General features: G+C 37.0%; 1 protein-coding gene across 4 annotated transcripts in view; it reads left to right on the plus strand.

The window, feature by feature from the left end:
• Positions 1-19,633, plus strand: part of KCNAB1 (potassium voltage-gated channel subfamily A regulatory beta subunit 1) — a 181,071-nt gene that overhangs the window by 111,677 nt on the left and 49,761 nt on the right. For 3 of the 4 annotated variants that reach the window (XM_072408008.1, XM_072408009.1, XM_072408010.1), the window contains exons 3-4: positions 17,201-17,238; positions 19,386-19,465. In XM_072408008.1, the coding sequence (XP_072264109.1) occupies positions 17,201-17,238; positions 19,386-19,465 (118 nt within the window). Of the gene's footprint in view, positions 1-10,263; positions 10,363-17,200; positions 17,239-19,385; positions 19,466-19,633 lie in introns of those variants that run through there. The other variant, XM_072408011.1, reaches the window with a different exon arrangement.

A 19,633-nucleotide genomic window follows, 5' to 3' on the forward strand; every position in this document is an offset into this window, starting at 1 on the left:
TATTAGGGTTGTTAAAGTATATTGTTGGTATTAAAAAAGTCATAATTCTGAAGATGGACCAAGCCCCAGAGAGATTGTCTTGTAAGTGCTTAGCAAAGTGTACCGTCTGATGGGATTTAATATCCCTAAAGTATAGTGCACTGTGTCTCCTTACTATAGGTGACATGCAAAAAAAAAAAAAACTTTTGCATGCAAATTGCACTGATTTGAAAATCGTCCAGACTATGTAGCGACACAGTTTGACTGGCCCATTTATAAGTCGGTGCAGTTTATTGACCATCTTTACTCCTACAATACTCCTTACAATGCCTTCCTTGTGATTTTCTCTGGAAGACTATCATCATCATTTAGAGTCAGCTTCTTTTTCTATGTCTAACGGCTGTTGCACTCAGTCCATAGATACTGCACACACATCTGACCTTCTGATAAATTTTGTTTCAGACACAAGAGTGATTAGAATGTCAATGAGATGTGATCAAATATTTGTACATATGACACAACATAGTTTTCATATTTTGGTTTTCATTTTTCATGTCCAATCAACGCACAAGCAAGCATCTGGTGTAGATTTTACTGCCAGCTCACTTCATATTTACCCAGCCTAGAATAGTGGTACACAGACCTGGGACAAGAAATGCAGAGAGATCCTCCAGAGGGGACAATAAAATCAAAAAAAGTTTACCAGCTGTTTTAATCTTTCTACAGTCTTCTAGTAAAATGTTTCATTGCTGTTTGCGTCCCTAATAAAGTGATGTCTCTTTCGCTTCCATTTCCAATTACAGGTAGTTAGGGAATGATAAAAACACTCATTCAAAAATAGAATAGGACCTTAGGATTGGATTTAGCCCAAACTTTTTTTTTTTTTTTTAGTGGTGGATAAAGCAGATTAAGGGTGAAGCCCCTTTCATGTTTTTATCCCTGTCCTAATTATAACCTCTATGTCTCATATATGCATTCTTTGGGCATCCCTCCTTCCCACTATCTCTAACCCATTCCTATGTTTTTTATTTTTATTTACTTTGTGAAAACAAAATTTTGTGTTTCCTTCCATAAATTGGCCATCCAGATCCTGTGACAGGCCTTAGTTCGGGTGCAGTGCACAATTGATCATTGTAGCAAACCGTCTGTAAATTCATATTCAATCTGTGAAAAACGAATAATGTTATGTCTGTTTTTTTTTATTTTTGTGCCAGTAAAAAAAGCCTTACTCGAGATCTCCATTTACCTGTCAGTCAATGCCTTTCAATGACCTAATTTGTGGTGGCCCAGCAGCAGCAAAAAATGCAATGATTTAAAGCAGAACTAAACCCATGACTACTACCAATCCCTATTCCAACACAGGACACCGCCATCTTCTTTCTTTTTCTTATTATTAACTAGTATTTATTTAGCACTGACATATTACACGGCCCTTCACTAGCTGTGCCTCAAATCTAATGTCCCACCATAGTCATATGTCATTACCATAGTTCTGTTATTGGAATGGGGGGGGGGACCCACAGAAACACCTAAAGAACATGCAAACTCAATGCAGATAGTGCCCTGGCCGAGATTTGACCCTGTGAACCAGCGCTGCAAAGATCAAAGTGCTAACCCCTGAGCCACCGTGCCTCCTATGGATGAACAGGCATGTCGAAGTTCATTCATTCCCGGCACGTGCAAGGGTAGCCAGAATTGCCGAGTTTCCCTGGCAGACCAAATATGGCAGAAGGGACATCACATCCCTGTCTGCAAAAACCAACTGCCTGAATCACAAAAGTTGAAAGTGGGACTGTATTACCTGCAGTAAGTGAAATACTGTACATTGCAGTACTATATGCCACCTAGTATGCTGGCAGTGTGGAAGCCCTGGGAATGTGTCTGTACCAGCCACCAGTCCTTGCATGTTCCTTTTTGTTGTCATGATTGGTTCTGTGTCTTTCTCTCCATTCATTAAGGATTTACTTTTAGACAAGCAATAGGAAAACTCATTTTTTTACTTACCTTAACTCATTTTTATTTACGTAAACCATGGTTGCGTGACTCTCCAGTCATGGATCTACTTTCTACCTCTTTCAATGAAGATAACATTCTTCCAAAGAATGAGGAAGAGGGAAAAATAAAGACTGGAGAATTGTGACCTTGGTTTAGGTGAGTAAAAAGAGTTTGAGATTTTATCATGTTTTTATGATAGCATTCAGAGCGATAAATAAGTTATGTGTGGGATTTGATTTGTTGTTTTTGTTCCCTATTATTGTTAGTGCATCAGTCATTTAATTTTAGTTGTTTATTTCTTTTACCTTTGTGGTAACAGTATTGTTGTGCACGTAATAAAACAGTAATTTGAGTTTTCCTTTTCCTCAAATGTTATAGAAAATAAAGACTGCAAGAATATACCAATATCACCAAAGGAAATATTATTTGATATAATATTAATGATAACTCCTGAGAGAAGAATGCTAGCTCAGCAAGAGTCTAGATTAAAAAATAAATGACTAAATCAGGTTAGCTAGAAATAAATACAGTAGATAAAATATTCTTTCCCTTTAATTCCCTTTAGCTGCTTTATCAACAGCTTTTATTTAAATATGAGATGAATCCCAGAAATGCAAAATATATTCACACCATGACAAAACATGGTACTCTAGTAAAAAGTAAATTTATTTGAACTGTACAGGCAATGAGAGTAATAGCATATATAAATAAGTCCACTGTAACCCAGATCTAAACTAGGTCAAGTGGATTCACTGGAGCCAGAATTTCCTGAATCTGCTTGTTCAGCAGGTTTGCCTATTACAGAAATAGTAATGGGGTACTTGGAACGCCTTGCCAGTTCAACAAAAATTCTTATGTCCACCATCTTCTTTGTCTTAGTTACACTGTGATTTTAGCTAAATAGAGGTTTTGCAAAATTAATGAAAACAATAAAAAGGACAATATTTATGAACTTTTCATTAATCTGTCAATTTAAAAATGGTGATAATTATTAACAAAATAGTGATAATCGATAATGCTTTTTGAGATTTGAAAAATGTGCTCCATAGTCCAAGGCAATTGTTTTTGAGGGAAGCCAATTAACTGGGTCATAGAGGAATCCATAGTGCTTGGATAAAACCCATAAAACTCCATTCAGATCATGATCTGACCAAGATTCAAACCTAAGAATCTAGTGCTGCTGCAAGGGTCCCACTTTCTTGGATCACAGGAAACGCCAGCTAAAACCTGGGCTAGACTGGCTAGAATGCCACCCGAATAGACAATTAGATATTAGAGTCATGCAGCTGGCTGTATGAAGTGGCGTTTGCCCCCAAACTATACAGGCATCATCAAATATGAGGTCAATCAGCCACAGTTCCAAGGAACCCCAGCAACCTCTGGAGGAAACTTTGGGTTCCCCTGAACCATGGTTGAGAATATGTACTCAGGGGTGTCAAACTCAGTCCCATACTGTAATTATTTTGGCCCGTGAGAAAATACCAAATGTCTACTAGAGCTGGCCCGCCGGTAGACAGTGCATTCACCGCTAATACTACAAGTCCCAGAATGCTCTGGCGGAGCGTCAATCGGGACCCACACGTGCCCCCACCTCTGTTGACATTCATTAGTGACCTTCCTCAATTGTAGATATTTTTACAATAAATATCAGAGTTGGCCTGCAACTTTGTCCAAATTTTTCATTTTGGCCCCCTTGGTATTTGAGTTTGACACCCCTGCTCTAGAGGGACATTTTAAATACATTTTAAGCAAATAATTTTTGAAAAGACCATCACGTGATCAAAGTGATCATGTATGTGACAACACAGGGTACTTGTATTTGTATTTGTAGTATTTGTACTTGGTCTGTGTGAAAGGTATATAGTTTGTACAGTATACATCTCAAGTTTTATTTTCTATAAATCAGAAGGCAGCCTTTTGCAGAAATTAAGCAACTATACAGATAAACATTTTACAGCTTGGCTGTAAGCAGAAGATTTTTATGGTTTAAAAAATGTTCCAGCAGAGATAAACTTGGTGACCTGGTGCTTACCAGAACAATTATTTCTGAGCGTTGGATTTATAGTTATAAACCAAGGGAATAATCTACACATTGTTGATTATATTATTTATAGAAACAAATCAAATACCAAGGGATGTTAAACACAGCTAGCTACAAAAAGCGTAGTCTTTACTGTCTTTACCGTGCTTACATATGCCCTGTAACCAATGCCCTAAAAATGTGGATATGATACAGATCTGAAAGATGATTTAGTTTGGGATTAGGGTTAGAGATTATGATCATATTAGTGCCAGGTGTAAATTGGTAAATTTAGGTGTAATGGGGATATGTTTTAAATGTTAAAGATTGAGTTTAGTTTTAGAGTAGTGATTAGTATTAGAAAATAGAAATTTTCCCTGTAAATAATACATTCCTCACTGTGAACAAATGTCATATAATACCCGGTGTTCTATTGCCCTTTTTCCCCCAAATTTATTACCAGTTGCTAATAACAACTTGCCCCTTGTTACATCACTACCTTTGAAAAGCAATTAATACTGCAAAAACAGTTCTAAAAGCAGAACTAAACTGAAAATAAAAAAAACACACATACCTTATTAATCCCGCAGATCCCTCAATGGCAGCGGTCTTTCCCTCAATCCGGTCCGGTCTCATACTAGCATTCTACGTCCCCACCAGGCGCCGCCATCTTTGGTCTTCTCTTCCGTTTTCTTCTTGTCTTCTTACTACATCACCCGATCTCGCACTGCGCAGGTGCAAGATTGGGTGACGTAGCCTGCTTTAAAGGGGGAAAAAAAGAGAACCAATCTCACTGTGCATGCGTGAGATCACCATCTCTTTCCCCCTAGTAAAACAAAAATGTCCCTTCTGCGCATGCCTGACATTGGAACAGCCAAAGCCTCTCAGGATGCGTGACATAGGTATCCCAGGAGGCTCTGCACTCCTATTCAGTCTTGATCACCTCGGGTTGTCTACAGCTTTATGTAAAGGGAAAATGTTGAGTCTAGGTCCGCTTTACTATACAGCAGCATTATAACCTACCACCTGCAACATCTTTAACAGCAAAAAAAGTAAAAATAAAATATTCTGCTATCTTGTGGCTAAAGTCCCATGCACTGTAAAGGCCTCAAATCTACAAATATTGATAAAAAATGTTAAACCAGCAGTCACATGACTGCAACAAAGCTTGGCTAAATAAATATATTTATAATTCAAGGTTTTTGAGTTATGTATTCCATTCACTTGTGTACAAAAGCATTGACTTCATGTGAACTACCTTTGAGTTCTTGCCAGTGAAAACCAATATAAAAGATTTATTAATCCTGCTTTAAAAGATTGGGTAATATTTTTTTTTTTTTTTGCTCGGAAACAAGTCAACAGTTTCTATTCGGTGTATTTACATCTCATATGACTGTATATAGCCATGTTGCATGCGAGCTCATATGGGACTTCTAGGTGTTATTTAGCATACAGGTAATATAATCACATGATTAGTGTGCTAAAATTTCTTTGTCAGCTGAATATCACAGGCTGTTTATACAGACAGAATGCCTTTAAATGCACTAAATGAAAAACATTCTGATGAAAAGCATTCTAAAATATTTTTTGTGGTCTTTGTACTTACAAGTAATACAAATTTTTAAGTAGACATTAAGATTTGTTGTATAGTTTATTATTGTATAGTTATTTTTTTAGTTGATGTTTTATGTGATGTGTAATCATATGTAGAAGTAGCTATACAAATGTTTATCTCAAATTACATGATGATTATGTTTAGGTAGACAGTGGTGAATGCCATGTAGGTGTTCATAAATATGTTTTTATTTTCAAGTGAAAATAGGATCCTTTGCAAGGAGGCGGCAACATGGGAATGAAATGTTGTCATGGTAGCAAAAGATGCACTCTATTATTTCAGCCGTTCTGTATAGGTACCCACAGTGATACATATAGAGAAAGCTAGTCAAGGACATAGCCAGTTTTCATATGGCAAAGCCCGACATACGTGCAACATGAAAGGTAACCACTGGTATACCGCAAGCTGTCCAGGCCATAGCAGGACAAAAGAGACCCTCATAATTTCTATAATGTCTACACGTTTATGGAAAATATTATTGAGGTGGATGGGATGTAATAGGGTAAAGTTAAAAGGTTAAGTTTTATTTCTACCTTTATTGTAAAGCGAGTACCCAGGGCACTTATGTTAGGGGATGTATGTTTTACTACAGAAGGGACATTGCATGTCCTTTTCTAAAAACCTGCCTGATCACGAATGTTCAAAATGGAACTTATGTTATAAAATGCATTATGTGAAAAGAAGCTATTTTTTGGTTCAGCAGGAAAAGTTATAAAGCTTTGTATATGACTCGCTTTGTGCAAGTTTAGAAAATAACATTCATTATCTCTATAGTCAATCAGGTGTGTTCAGCAAATATCCAAAGTAATGTGTCTGCAGAGCTCAACTGCACTTACAGGTTTATTGTATGAAATGTATACAGAAGCAAAAAGTCACAAGATAAACTTGACACATTTCACACAAAAGGCCGAAATTATTAGCTCCCCAAGACTGGAGAAGAGAGACTATCATGGAAGAACCTGGTTGATTCAACAAATTAGAAATAGATTTCATAAAATCATTTCCTATTATTTGGCAAATGTTTTCAATACACCAAATATATTCCAGGTTTGTTGGATCACCCAGGTTCACCCAAAATAGTATATCTTCTGAAATTGAGCACCCCATAGGAAGGCACGATCTTCATAGTACTTACCCTCCCATTCAATGCCCAACAGCTGCAAATTATCCTAGTGAACCGGCAGCAACCGAAAAGCCGCGTCAATATATCTGCCTTGGCAAGCAATGTCCCCACCCTATATTGCCACACCCACCTGATCGAAGTATCCAGGGAAGCATATACCACAGTGCAAACCTCGCCGGGGGAAATAAGTGATGAATAAACTGAAATTTTCCTGCCTGGGACAGAGGCCTCTCTCAAGAACGAGCAGGGGCTGCAACCCCTGGCAGCCGCAACCCCCTCCACGAAGAATGCGAGGCCACGGCTTCAGGCGAGGCCAGGCCTCTCCCACTGGGGATCTGGGACTGCACTCCCTGGCAGCCACAGCCCCTTCCCCTGATCTCCCCCAGCGATGAGGATTCCTCCATGGCCTGACACCGGCCTGGGCCCTGCTAACCAGCCGACCAGAAGGGTCCCTAGGGGGTCTCCCCCTCTGGTGCTGAGCCCTCCTGAAGGTACCCGGGCTGAGGCGCACCGGAGGCCTGTGCCTCAGAGGCCATAGCCCTGCCAACCTAGCTGCCGGGAGGCTCATAGCAGCCCCCCCAGCACCTCTTGCTTCTCAATCTTGAAGCCAAGCTTCACCACGTGGGGCCGCTGCGTCCCTAAATTGGGCGATGAGGCCCTCAAAAGCAGCCATTCTCCTACCTGTTTCCCAACAGAAACTTTTCTTGCTAAAAGACTGCCTCCCACTTCCGGTACTCCCTCTTTAAACCCCCGTTTTACCTACACTCCTCCTACCACCCCCTCAAACCAGCCCAGCTTCCTCCTTCCAGTTAGCATACTTTGTTAATCTCTTACTAACCTCGGTCTAGGCCTCCCACCTTGTCATGCAGGCCCTGCTCCTAATATCTACGGCTACGGGCCTCTCTCTTTCACCCTAGGACCACAAATGTTTTACTGGCGGGAGCACCAGGTGGAAATAAAGTAAAAAAAAAAAGTTTGGGAAGAAAAACTAATGCAGTTACCATATGTATGAACAGGTAATCTGCAATATATAGATTTATATATATATATATAGATTTTTGTGCATGGCTTTGGATACACTTTACGCTTAGTAGTAAAAGCATATAGAGCATTATAGTCATATAAATACCAAAACATTTTATTTTATTGCCCAGTTAACTATTAGCAAAGCGAGAATAAGGTGGGGTTTGCAACTGAATGCATAACATGATTTTTAAATCAAAGACCTCAAACTGAATTGTAATGAAACTGTAAATACATCAAAGGGAAGCCCCAAGGATGGAGAATAGGGAGGAAAATAAGAAAATTTCCATGATTTTTATGGAGTGGTAACTATGGTGACAGAATCGTGGGTGTTTGACTCTGCTTATTAAAGAAACACTTTATACACATATCACATGATGATGATAACCAACTTTAAAATGTCCTCACTTGATAAAGAACAGTGGTAATATTAGATTGTTATATTGTATCTAATACAGCATATATTTTTTAGAAAAGACAGAGAGGATGTGTTTGTCTGCCCTTATACAATGCTCTGGGTGAACTGGTAGATGGGCATGTGTGAAAGTTTCCAGGTTTGATTTCCCAGTGGTGTAGGAACAGAGGTCACGGAAGTTGCAAGTGGATCCAGGCCCCTTGTCTAAGTGGACCTGTTGGGGTCATACTGGTGATCACTGCCTGCTGGTAGAGGAGATGCTAACCATCAGACAATAGATATTTTTATTGTCACTGAACAATGTGAATGATGATACATTCCTCCATGTTAAAGAGGGTTTTTAAATACCATAATATGTACCCCTCTTCCCAAAAAATGCCCCCATTCTCTTTTTTGGGGAGGGGGGTCAGAATTGGTTCCAGATAAATTAGGGGCCTTCTTCGCTAGGATACTGAACATCTACCTTATATGTAACAGAATACTGCTTTGTGTCTTTTTATATTTTTGATTTAAATTACCTACGGTAAACAATCTTTTTTTGAAGAGTTTATTGAGATCAAGTTTGTTTGGAATTGTTTTTATTTTGTGACATACAGGGAGAGAAAAGACAGAGTGGGGATCAGAGGAAAATCAGATGTAGTGGAAATCTGGCAGAGGGACAGATATGCTGTGACAAAAGGAATTTTTAAAAAGTATGTTGTACCTTCTGTTTATTTAAAGGTCACATCATTCCATGGCGTGCAGAGCGAGATGAGAACAAACTAAAAGGAAGTGAAGTGTTTATTAATGAATAGTGTAAAGCAGCTAAAATGAACTGTTGGGGACAGACTAGCAGTTTTTGCAAGGGGTTTAAACTTTAATTTTCCTGTTCAAACCTGCTTGGGAAAAAATGGTTAAGATTGCACTGAATAGGTGCATTATTCTTTATTTGACAGTCAGTAGAAGTAAGCAGCATTGCTGTGAATTTTTTTATTTGTCAATATATGTAGTATCTAGGAGCAGTTTAAGACCCTCACTGATTTATGCATGGTTTTCTGGGCTGCCATGTAACTAACAGCTTCTACTTTCTTACAAGGTAACTTAAAACAGAAGGAGAGTTTGAAGTCCTGTAAATCTTTAGGTAATTTGATTGTTTAATATCAGAACCACACAATACAATACATGAAATAATGCATAAAGTAAAAATAAAATACAAAAACATTAAAATACTTTGTTTCCCCTTATTACAATTTCCCAATAATTAAAACAGAGAAAACCTGAAACAGTGAATATCAAACATTAAACATGATTCCTAGGTCAAAAGTGATAACACTAAAATGTATTGGCAGGGAAAATCCAGAAAATACCATAGGCTTAAAAAAAAAGGATAGTCATCACGCTTGATGTTATTATACCTGTGCATGCGTAAAGCAACATACCAATGTCTCTTCCTCCTGCTAAGACCACCCCCACACTCAAGTGAGAAAGCCATCAAAGACTCCTCTGCCAAGCGTATTAACCTCCCTAGCAGTTCATTTCATTCCGGTTTTAAATGTCTAAAAGCGGTACATTCTTTTTCATGAAGTATATTAGTATGAGTATAATAAAGTTTGAAACACAAAATCATGTAAAAACAATAAATTGTATAAATTAAAAAATCTATATATTTAAAAAAAAATTATTTTTTTTAATTTTTAAAAAAAAACACATTGTACCCATACTATTATATATACTGTAAAAAAATGTTCTTTAAAACAATGTACTGCTTTGAGTCACGATGAGTCACCGGAACTCCCCGGTGACTCATCGTGTGCAGAAGCCGGCTGGAAGAAGAAAGAAGGCGGAGATCACAGCGAAGGACGGCGCAGGACACTGGCGGATCAGGTAAGCGCTCTATTTACTAACCTTCCCATAGGTTTACATACCCCGAGTGTGACTCTGGGTTACCACTTTTAGCAACTTTTTTCTACCCCGAGTCACACTCGGGGTTACCTCTAGGGAGGTTAAAGAAGAACTAAACTGGGAAAAAACTAACCTTTACCTTTGTAGATCCGTCAATCTCGTACCTTTGTTGATCTGTCAATATCTCCAGGGGTTTCCTGCATCCGGTCCTGCGTCATCCTGGTATCCTTCTTCATCCCATCGTGGAGGAAGCACTGGACGCCCTCTTCTTTGCCCCTTTTTCCTACATCACCTGATGTCGCACTGCACAGGTACGAGATCAGGTCACATGGATGGGAAAAAAGAGTGCCGATCTCACTGCACATGCACTTCTATTCAGTCTTCATTGCCGAGGGAAGGGCTTTAAAAAATGGGATTTAAACCACCTTCACAAAAAAAGAAGATACTTTTTACCTTTTTAGTTGTCTACCTTTTTATATTAGGTAAAAATTTTGGGTCTGCTTTATTAATATGTACTGCTAGGTGTTTAAATCCTACAATAGAGCCATCTAAAAATCCTATAAAATTATACTTGGAAAGCATAGGGATAACCAAATCATACAAAGCTAGGTCAGAGGTCATAAGCTAAAGTCTCCAAATGTCAAATTTCTGTGGTTGTCCACCAGTTTTTTTTGTATGACATTTTTTCTAGATGTAGGGTAGAGCTAACAGAAGCTATCCAATGAGAAAAATGAAGAGGAGTGGGGAAAAGCCACCCTGTTGATATCCTCTTTCTAGCTTCACAAAGTCTACAAAGCTTTCTACTACCAATTCTACAAAAATATTAGAATTTTTAATTGTAACCTACCCAATAGGCATATTGTAGCGTCCAGCTGCAAATCAAGCTCAAATGCTCTGTTAATGGCCAATAGCAGTGCAGTTAGGGGCAGCATATGCACTAAGGCCCCCATAGTTTATCCACACCTTAAACACATAGGATCAGGTCTACATCTAAATATGTACACTTTTTATGGGGTAATAATATAAGTATGATAAATGTGAAGCTGTGCAAATCTCTCTGTATTTGGTAAGGATACCTGTTCAGTTCTTCCCAGCACCTCACTTCACTAGTCATCTATAACTGCATAATAACTGTATAAATCTTAGAAACAGCATCTCTCAGATAGTAGGGCCAAGCAAATAAGGTTAGTTGCCCCCCTAGTGCCGTCCTGTATTTGGATAAATCTCAGTTGCAAAAACTCAGATAGGGGATAGGGAGTTACCAAGTAAGTGTATAAATAGTTTAAAAAAGATTGTTTCACTAAGTGTGTATATGAAGGTTGACATTGTTCCTTTGTGGGTTTATGTGCTGTACCCAGTGAATTGCAGATTGGCCTTCAATGTGGTCTAAACTTTAATCATTAAAGAATGTGATATGACAATGAACTTTGTAAAGCACTGCAAAATATGTAATCGCTTTATAAATACTGGGTAATAATAATAATGATTAATGAAAACATGGGAAAGCTGGCCAGACAGGGGTATAGGCCTGCTTCTATAACAGTGATCATGTGTGTGCCCCCCATGGTTAACAATATTGGGGAATGAGCTGGGTTAATTTTCAAAAAGGTTTAGTCTCTATGGGTGGGATTTGAGTCTCACAATCAATGGAGTGTTGCAACGTTTTAAGTTAAGTTGTAGAAGGATTCCTTTTACAAAGTTGTTCCCCAAATAAAGAAAAGGCTTAACTACTACTTCTGCGTCCACAATGGGCAGTTATGCATTTTGTATAGGAGCTGGGGCATCCAGATCTTTTTGACAAAATTAGCATTAGCAAAACCCACAATCAAGAATGGTAAAGTAAAGGTTTTACTTTTAGAGCTTATTTTAGAAATAAAAGGTTGTAAATTTAATATGCTTAAATATTTAAACATAGTCACAATTTTTATGGCATACTGACATAAAGAAAGTATACTTCTTTTGGAATCTAGCAGGAGTAAAACTGACCTATCCAAGGTAATTTTCAATCAAAAGAAATGGCAAAATCTTTTTACAAGGAGGATCAAAGTTCCCCCACATCCTCTAGAAAAAGTAAGATATCACCAGGATAAAGGACTACCTTCTCCTCTTCTTTAGCCATTTTTACATTTTTTTGTTTTTAACAAATTTTAGGTATGGCGCAGGTAACATTTTATTCTTGTACGATGCTTAAAAATGGAATAGGCCGGGCTCTGAAAAAGTTTTTGGTCCCATTTTCTATAAAATACCATTGATTGCCAACTTTGTTCCCTATACCATCTTAAAGTTAGTTTGTCCTAGGCAAACTAGGGTGAAAGAAAGAGGTGCTTTTATCTGACTTACTACTTTTGGCAATCTAAAGAAAGCATGCTGTAGTTTAAAAAGACTAAGGAATTATTGGCAGAATCTCAGAGTGAATATTAAAAGAGTATGAGCATGTTGTAGTGTATGGTATAGCCTACATTTTATCTGCTGAAATCTCTGTGCAGGCATGTACATGTATGTGTTCCTTACTGATCCTGGACCTGACATCCACTATTGTAAGAATAACCTAATTTTATTATTATTATTAATAAACAGGATTTATATAGCGGCAACATATTACGCAGTGCTGTACATTAAATAGGGACACAGAATTGTTAAATAAATGACACAGAAGATAATGTAATGCTGTAAAGTTTTTGGGTAAAGCGTTTGAAGCACACAATTTTTCATGCACTGCATGAAGAACAAAATAGTAATGTAATATTAGTTCATGCTGGGAAAATAGCTTGGAGTGGGGGTGCCCAACAGGTGGATAGCGATCTACCGGTAGATCGCAAAGGCAACGCGAGTAGATTGCGGAGCCCCGCCTTTCAAAATAAACTCTATTGGGCACAGGAGTTATTAAGTCCAAGTTTTTATTGTTGGTAGATCATTTTGACTTGGTCATTTTAAAAGTAGCTTGCAAGCCAAAAAAGTGTGGGCACCCCTGGCTTAGACTATGCTCACAACTTTCTATCTGTCCTAGATAGTCACAAAGTATTTGCTTAGTTAAAGAGAACCCTTTCATAATATGTGATGTCTTAGAAGAACATCTTTACAATTTAGATTTGAAGGATCATCCTGCGACAGTTATGGTCTGGAATACAGTAACTGAGGATTTACTTTGCACATGTATAGTATATATTGCATATACATATTTAGGTATTCTAGGAACTGTGTTGAAAGCCACAAATGCACAAGAACATTCTCTTCCAAGAATTCTGTCCTCAGATCTCAGTGTCATAAATGAACTATATCATGTACCTTATGGACCTGCGCTTATTTAATCCTTTAAAGGCATTTCTTACCATAAACTGTGGGGCTGTACTAAGAAGGGAAGCATTAAAATACAATATTTTAACTTTCAATGCTTATTTAACCTCAAAGGAATAAGAGAGAAGGGGACAGGCACATAAATATCTAGTTAAAAAAAATAAAATAGGAGCTTAGTATAACTCTTGTGGCAATGTCACAAATACACCTGTCTATAGGGGGGTTCATGTTTGCTGAAGTACTCATACTCTAGATAAGGGATGTTACTGAGAACATTCATAAGTCTCTAGTTCGCCTAATAGTGTATAACCAGCTCTTATTTTTTTCAAACCTTTTGCCTGTACCTTGCAGCATTATTAACTAGACACCAGCACAATTTCCTATGGTGTGCAGAAGTGTTAATATTCAACATTCAAAATATTAATATTGTCATTGCGCCTATTTTTGTCTGAGCAAACCATTTTTTACTGATTCTAATCTTGCAATAACAAAAATATTCAAACAGCTTGTTTTTTTTTCACTGTGTATTGTGATATACAGAATGGGAATGGCAGAAAAGCTGACTGTTTTGTATTACCTAAATATTTTTATAGCCATTCTTAAAGAAGTGAAGGCTGCCACATAAACAGTTGTAAATAGGATATCTTTGCTAAATCTTAGATGTAAAATGTGTAAAGTAAAGCTAAAAAGGGTTAAAAGCCAGAAAGGAAAACAGTAAATCTAGCTAAACACATGCATACAGAAACAAACAACCTGGGGCAAGATGGAAAGTAAAGCTGGAGTTTACATTTAAAGCAAATGTGTGCTTTGACCACCAGTGAGCAGGGGCAACATTGAAGGTGAGATGACTATTGCAGCTAAAGTCTTGCTTTTTGTTGTTAAACACTGATTGGGGCACTATTTTTACATTTAATAATATAATGGAATGTTTGGTCCCTTAGGGATTTCTTCGTAAAGATATGCAAGGTTGTAAGTATTGCTCCAGACAGGTAGCCTTAATCTTTTTACCTCTTCTCTTCCTGCTTTCCTTTCTCCTTTTAATAATCTATGTTATTTTACTACTGGATCTAAAGTCAGCCCAATATCTAAACAAATAAATATATATATATCTCAGGAAGTGTATGGCAATGCATAAATAAAAATGAATAAAAATTATTATGTATATTTGCCTAGAGCTTTCAATGACAAAAACTGAACAACTCATTTTAGATTGTTTGCCTTCATTCATTTTTGTAAAACAAACATAAAGCAACCTAACTTAACTAAAGAATTTTTGATGTTTTGTTCTGCTAATATCACTTTTTAGATTTATACAGGGCTGGTTGTACCTTGCAGGACAAGTATTACTTTGCTGCACATCGTCCCCATACCTATAATGAATGCGGAGATTCTGCTAACTGGCTCTTTTCATTTGGAGTATTTCTATAAATAGATTAGTGCTGAAAACGCAGTAGACCTGAAATTAATTTACATTTTAATCAGAGTTCTACTAAAAGAGTCAGACACACTTTTTTAGTCTATGTGGGATCATTTCTAATTTGTTTGTGTGAACACGTTTATAAGGTGAGAAGCTGTAATGACTGCGTGTAGCAATTATAAATGGATATTTTTATATACCCTGGTTTCTGTTATATATAGGTACGGGTTGAGGAAAGCCACTTCTGAGAAAGATGGGACAGGAACAAATTCTACAAAGTCCAATTTAACTTAGTGTCTAGACTTCTCACTAATGAATGACTAAACCTTGCTTGCATCCGGTGACTACACTATATCTCTACTGTAGGTTTCATTAATAGCAAGGCAGCATCTTTTACAGTACAGGCTTCAAAGATAATACTTAAATGTCTTCCCATAAATCCTGACTGTAAAGGACCTGTGACACTTCCGTGAACTATGCTGTCACCACTAATTACCCCGTATCGCACTTGTTACTGGATCTGTTTTAGGTATTTTTAGAACACTAGAATGCACACAATGGGCAGCACGGTGGCTCAGTGGTTAGCACTCTGGCCTTTTGCAGCGCTGAGTCCCAGGTTCAAATCTCGGCCAGGACACTATCTGCATGGAGTTTGCAGGTTCTCGCCTTGTCTGCGTGGGTTTCCTCTGTGTACTCCGGTTTCCTCCCACGTCCCAAGAACAGTAAGGGTAATTGATTTCCCCTCAGAATTGACCGTAGACTACATTAATGACATATGACTATAGTAGGGACATTAGATTGTGAGCTCCTTTGAGGGACAGTGACACGACTATCAACTTACAGCGCTGCGTAATATGATGGCGCTATATAAATACTGTGTAATAATAATAATGTCCAAAATTGCATCTCAGGGTTTAATCTTATTCCCTGCTAAGGGACATCTACGTTTTATATTTTTTAAATCCAGAGATGTGGAAAAAAAGGACCCAATGGTAGGCAAGCACAGCACCATGTGCTTTGTATTATTTATATAGAAAAAAAAAACAGTTTACTTTTTACCCTATTTGAATTAAATTTCCTATTTTTTTCCAGCAATACACTGTACCTGATTTATTAAAGTTCTCCAAGACTGCAGAAGATAGACTATCAGGGAAGAACCTGGGTGATTCAGGAAACCTAAAATGGATTTCTTCAAAATCATTTGCTTATATTTGGCAAATGTTTTTAAAACTGCACCAGATTCATTTTAGGTTTGATCGATCACCCATGATTGTCTGTCTTCTCTAGTCTTGGAGAGCTTTAATAAATCAGGCCCACTGTCTTTATTTGTTTTCATACTGTTACATGGAAAATGCACAGACCATTGCATACCGTATTCATCTTTATTATGACGTTTGCCATTAAGTAAGCACTGTGTATGGAACCAACAGGAACGTTGTCAGATGTGTGTTAAGTATACATATTATTATGTGATTTATTTGACATCAACTATGTATAGATATTAGTTATATGAAATTCATGATGTAAATGAGAAACATTTAGCGTTGTTATTTATTACATTTCATAGGACACAGCAAGCAGCCTAAACATTATTTGTCAGTTGTCTATGGAGCAGCAATGGTCAGGTAGCCATGTTTTCCACCTTAGGTTCAAAGAGACAAAAACATCTATGCCTTTACCCATTGGTGGATAATAAATGAGAAATGGGCATTTTTTTATATTATCCTCACTGAAAGTGTTTTCAGCACATGAAGAATTGAACATGAGTTTAATATTATTACTGATCATATATGGCCATATAAAATTTTTAATTCTTTATTTTAATTCCTGCAGTTCTATAAAAATGGCATATATAATACAGTCTATCATTATCACAATTACAGAAGTTTTTGTATTTCTGAGCACCCTTTAACATATTGCTTTTAACTGTTGACCCTACCAGTAGTTGTTTTTTATTTTTCTTTATCAGGTTGTCACTGCTGCTTATTCGATAGTAAAATCTCGCGGCAGGATTGTCACCCTGCGGACAGAGGAGTCTTAGATAGATTCATCCTTTTACATGGACTTTTGATGCACAGCTTAGCTTGTTACCCACTTTGCAATACCACTTGATAAAAAGGTTGATAATGAATCAATGGGTCTGTTTTTGAACCTTTTCCTCCCAGGTGGTTGGTTGCAATACCATTTCATGCTTCATATGCCACAATTAGCATCCAAAGGCAGTTTGTCATCTCAGCCACCACCATAGATTAAAATTGGAAGAGCTTGTCACAAGTTTCCAGCATTTTTAAGCGTTTTGATTTTTTATGAATTTAGAACTACATTGTAGAAATCATACTATCTAGTTTATTAGCCAAATACTGTTGATGTTTAGTCATGTTAAAAGTGAGAATAAAAGAGATAACTAAGTTTACCAGTATATTGATTTTTCATTTCAGGAACATGGGTTACATTTGGAGGTCAAGTTTCAGACGAGGTAAGTTACATGTCTGCCTGCTAAAACTTACATGTTACATTATACACAATAAGCAATATATAAGCTGCTTACAGAACAGAAAGTATGATTTATAAACTGCAAAGATTGCAAATTCTGTCCACTATCTTTGAATTTGTTTTAGACATTGCTCCTAAGGGTTTATGCTCATGGGTGAGTGAATATATCTGACAGAAGTACCCTGACAGTATCAGTGAGGCTGAGTTACTTCTATGGATGACAAACTTTGAGTGGAGAATTGCTGATTCAACACTTTTGTAGGCAAATAAAATCTAGATAGATTTATTTGAAATACAGGAAATTGCCTTTTTTATGGAATCCAAGAACCCATGTTTTGTAAATTGTATGATTCTGTGCATTTTAGTATGCATGCACTTGCATACATATTTAGTATAAATACAAATCTCGGTTTGCCAATCTACTGATTACATTCATTATTGGTATTTATTTTTTAAGTTTACTGCAATATTCATTACTGGTATTTAATCCAATGCCTTGCTTCCACTTGGTGTGTAATAATGCTTTGACCTGCTTAAAAAGGCTGTTGGGCGTAAAAATGCAAAGAAGTTTGGAGTTCAATTTTTTTAGTAATCTTGATACCAGGCAATGAGCATGTAAATACACTTCTAAAGAAGCCCTCAGTGACCTCTGTACGTGCAGGTACTGTAAACCAAGTTGTCCCGACTCACTGCTAAGAGGGTGGAATACAGAAAACTGAACTACTGCCAGCTTCTGTGCTTTTCTTTTGCCACATCACCCCTTTACATTTGTCTTTTTTATGATAATGTTACACCTTGGGAAATATTTTGTAAATACATTCATATTTTGCGGACACTGCAAATAAGTTTTGATTGCAGCGTGGCTTCTTGTTTTAGCAGCAAAAAACATTTGTGATCACATATTTGAAACCCGGAGTTGGCTTGAGGCAAACTTATCACATGATTCTTCTAAACAAGCTTCCAGATGTTGTTTATGCCAGTATAATCTATAGAGGGATGTACTTTAATGGCTTGTCTTGTCAAGGATTTGTTGCAAGCAGAAAGTGACAAGTGCTTTGCCAACTCTGGGAAGCAATCATATTTCCTTAGCATCAGTCATTCATCCTCTCATAAACATTTATTGCTCGTGTCAATCTCTAGGTGGCCACTTATTTCTCCCCAAAGACCATATGAACAATCAATTTAAACATGATATGTCTATATTTAGATAGATAAGCAACAATAATATGTTGCTGTTTTACAAAATTTGATTAATCCTGATTGTATTCTCTATACAAGGTAGCAATCAAAGAGCCTCTGCATCTTTGAGCTGTTCATTTTTCTTCTATTTCTACAAGGAATTCACTTTGCCAAAATATTTTTGTAAATGTATCAAAGACTTTACTTGTTTCAAAGTCCTTTGATATCTGCATTTTTTTCCTTTCATGCATGTGAACAAATACAAACTTAAAATTGTTCATATTGGCAAAATGTGGATCAATCTTCTGCAAGGAGTTGGGTAATTGCTTCAAAAACGTCCAGCCTCAAAAGAAAAAAATCAAATCTGCTTTATTTCTTTGTTCCTATGCCTTTCTCAATTAATACATTGATTTCTTTTTATACTCTTATTTATTCCACAATAAAAACTTTTTTGAAGGAGAAATGACATTGTAAAATATTTATTCATGGTGTGTCCTGTGGCCTTTTAGGGTCAACAGGAAATGATTCCCTGCTGGGGTAAATTTGCTTCTGCTTTATAAGGGTTCTATGTCTTCCTTTGAAGATTGTATATGGGTTTCTGAGGATGCAAGGAATTTTCTTTTGTTGAACTCAATGGATGACTTTTATTAAAAATCAATTGCTAACAGTTAGCAAATATTTTCGGTCCTGGACCAGAGTTATTCCAGGTTTCTTGGACCATCCAGGTTAACCTAGAGCTTTCATAAATCAGGCTTAATGTTTTTTATTTGTCAGCTTGATTTTCGGGATACACGTATACCATACTAGATATGTTTTTTTCCAGTATTTACTCAACACTAAGCTTAGTAGTTGAGATAGAAGTTGAGGCAAGTGTAGGGGCAATACAGAATCAAGTTAGCAGAGTTGTCCACTTCAACTTGAATTATTATGTTATGTTTCCTACCTCAACAGGTGGCAGAACAACTAATGACAATTGCATATGAGAATGGAGTAAACCTCTTTGATACAGCAGAAGTTTATGCAGCTGGGAAGTGAGTATGTTTCTTTATTTTCATATATACTGGAGATGTGTAGCTCCAGTTCTTAAAGGCCATAAACGAACATAGATTTTTTTTTACAAATATTAATATGTTGTTTATAACACCTTACTAAATTTACTTGTGTTTGTTGGAGAATTACTAAAATGCGTGTGTTGATAG

Source organism: Pyxicephalus adspersus, chromosome 4 (assembly GCF_032062135.1).
Source record: "Pyxicephalus adspersus chromosome 4, UCB_Pads_2.0, whole genome shotgun sequence".
Classification (NCBI taxonomy): Eukaryota; Metazoa; Chordata; class Amphibia; order Anura; family Pyxicephalidae; genus Pyxicephalus; species Pyxicephalus adspersus.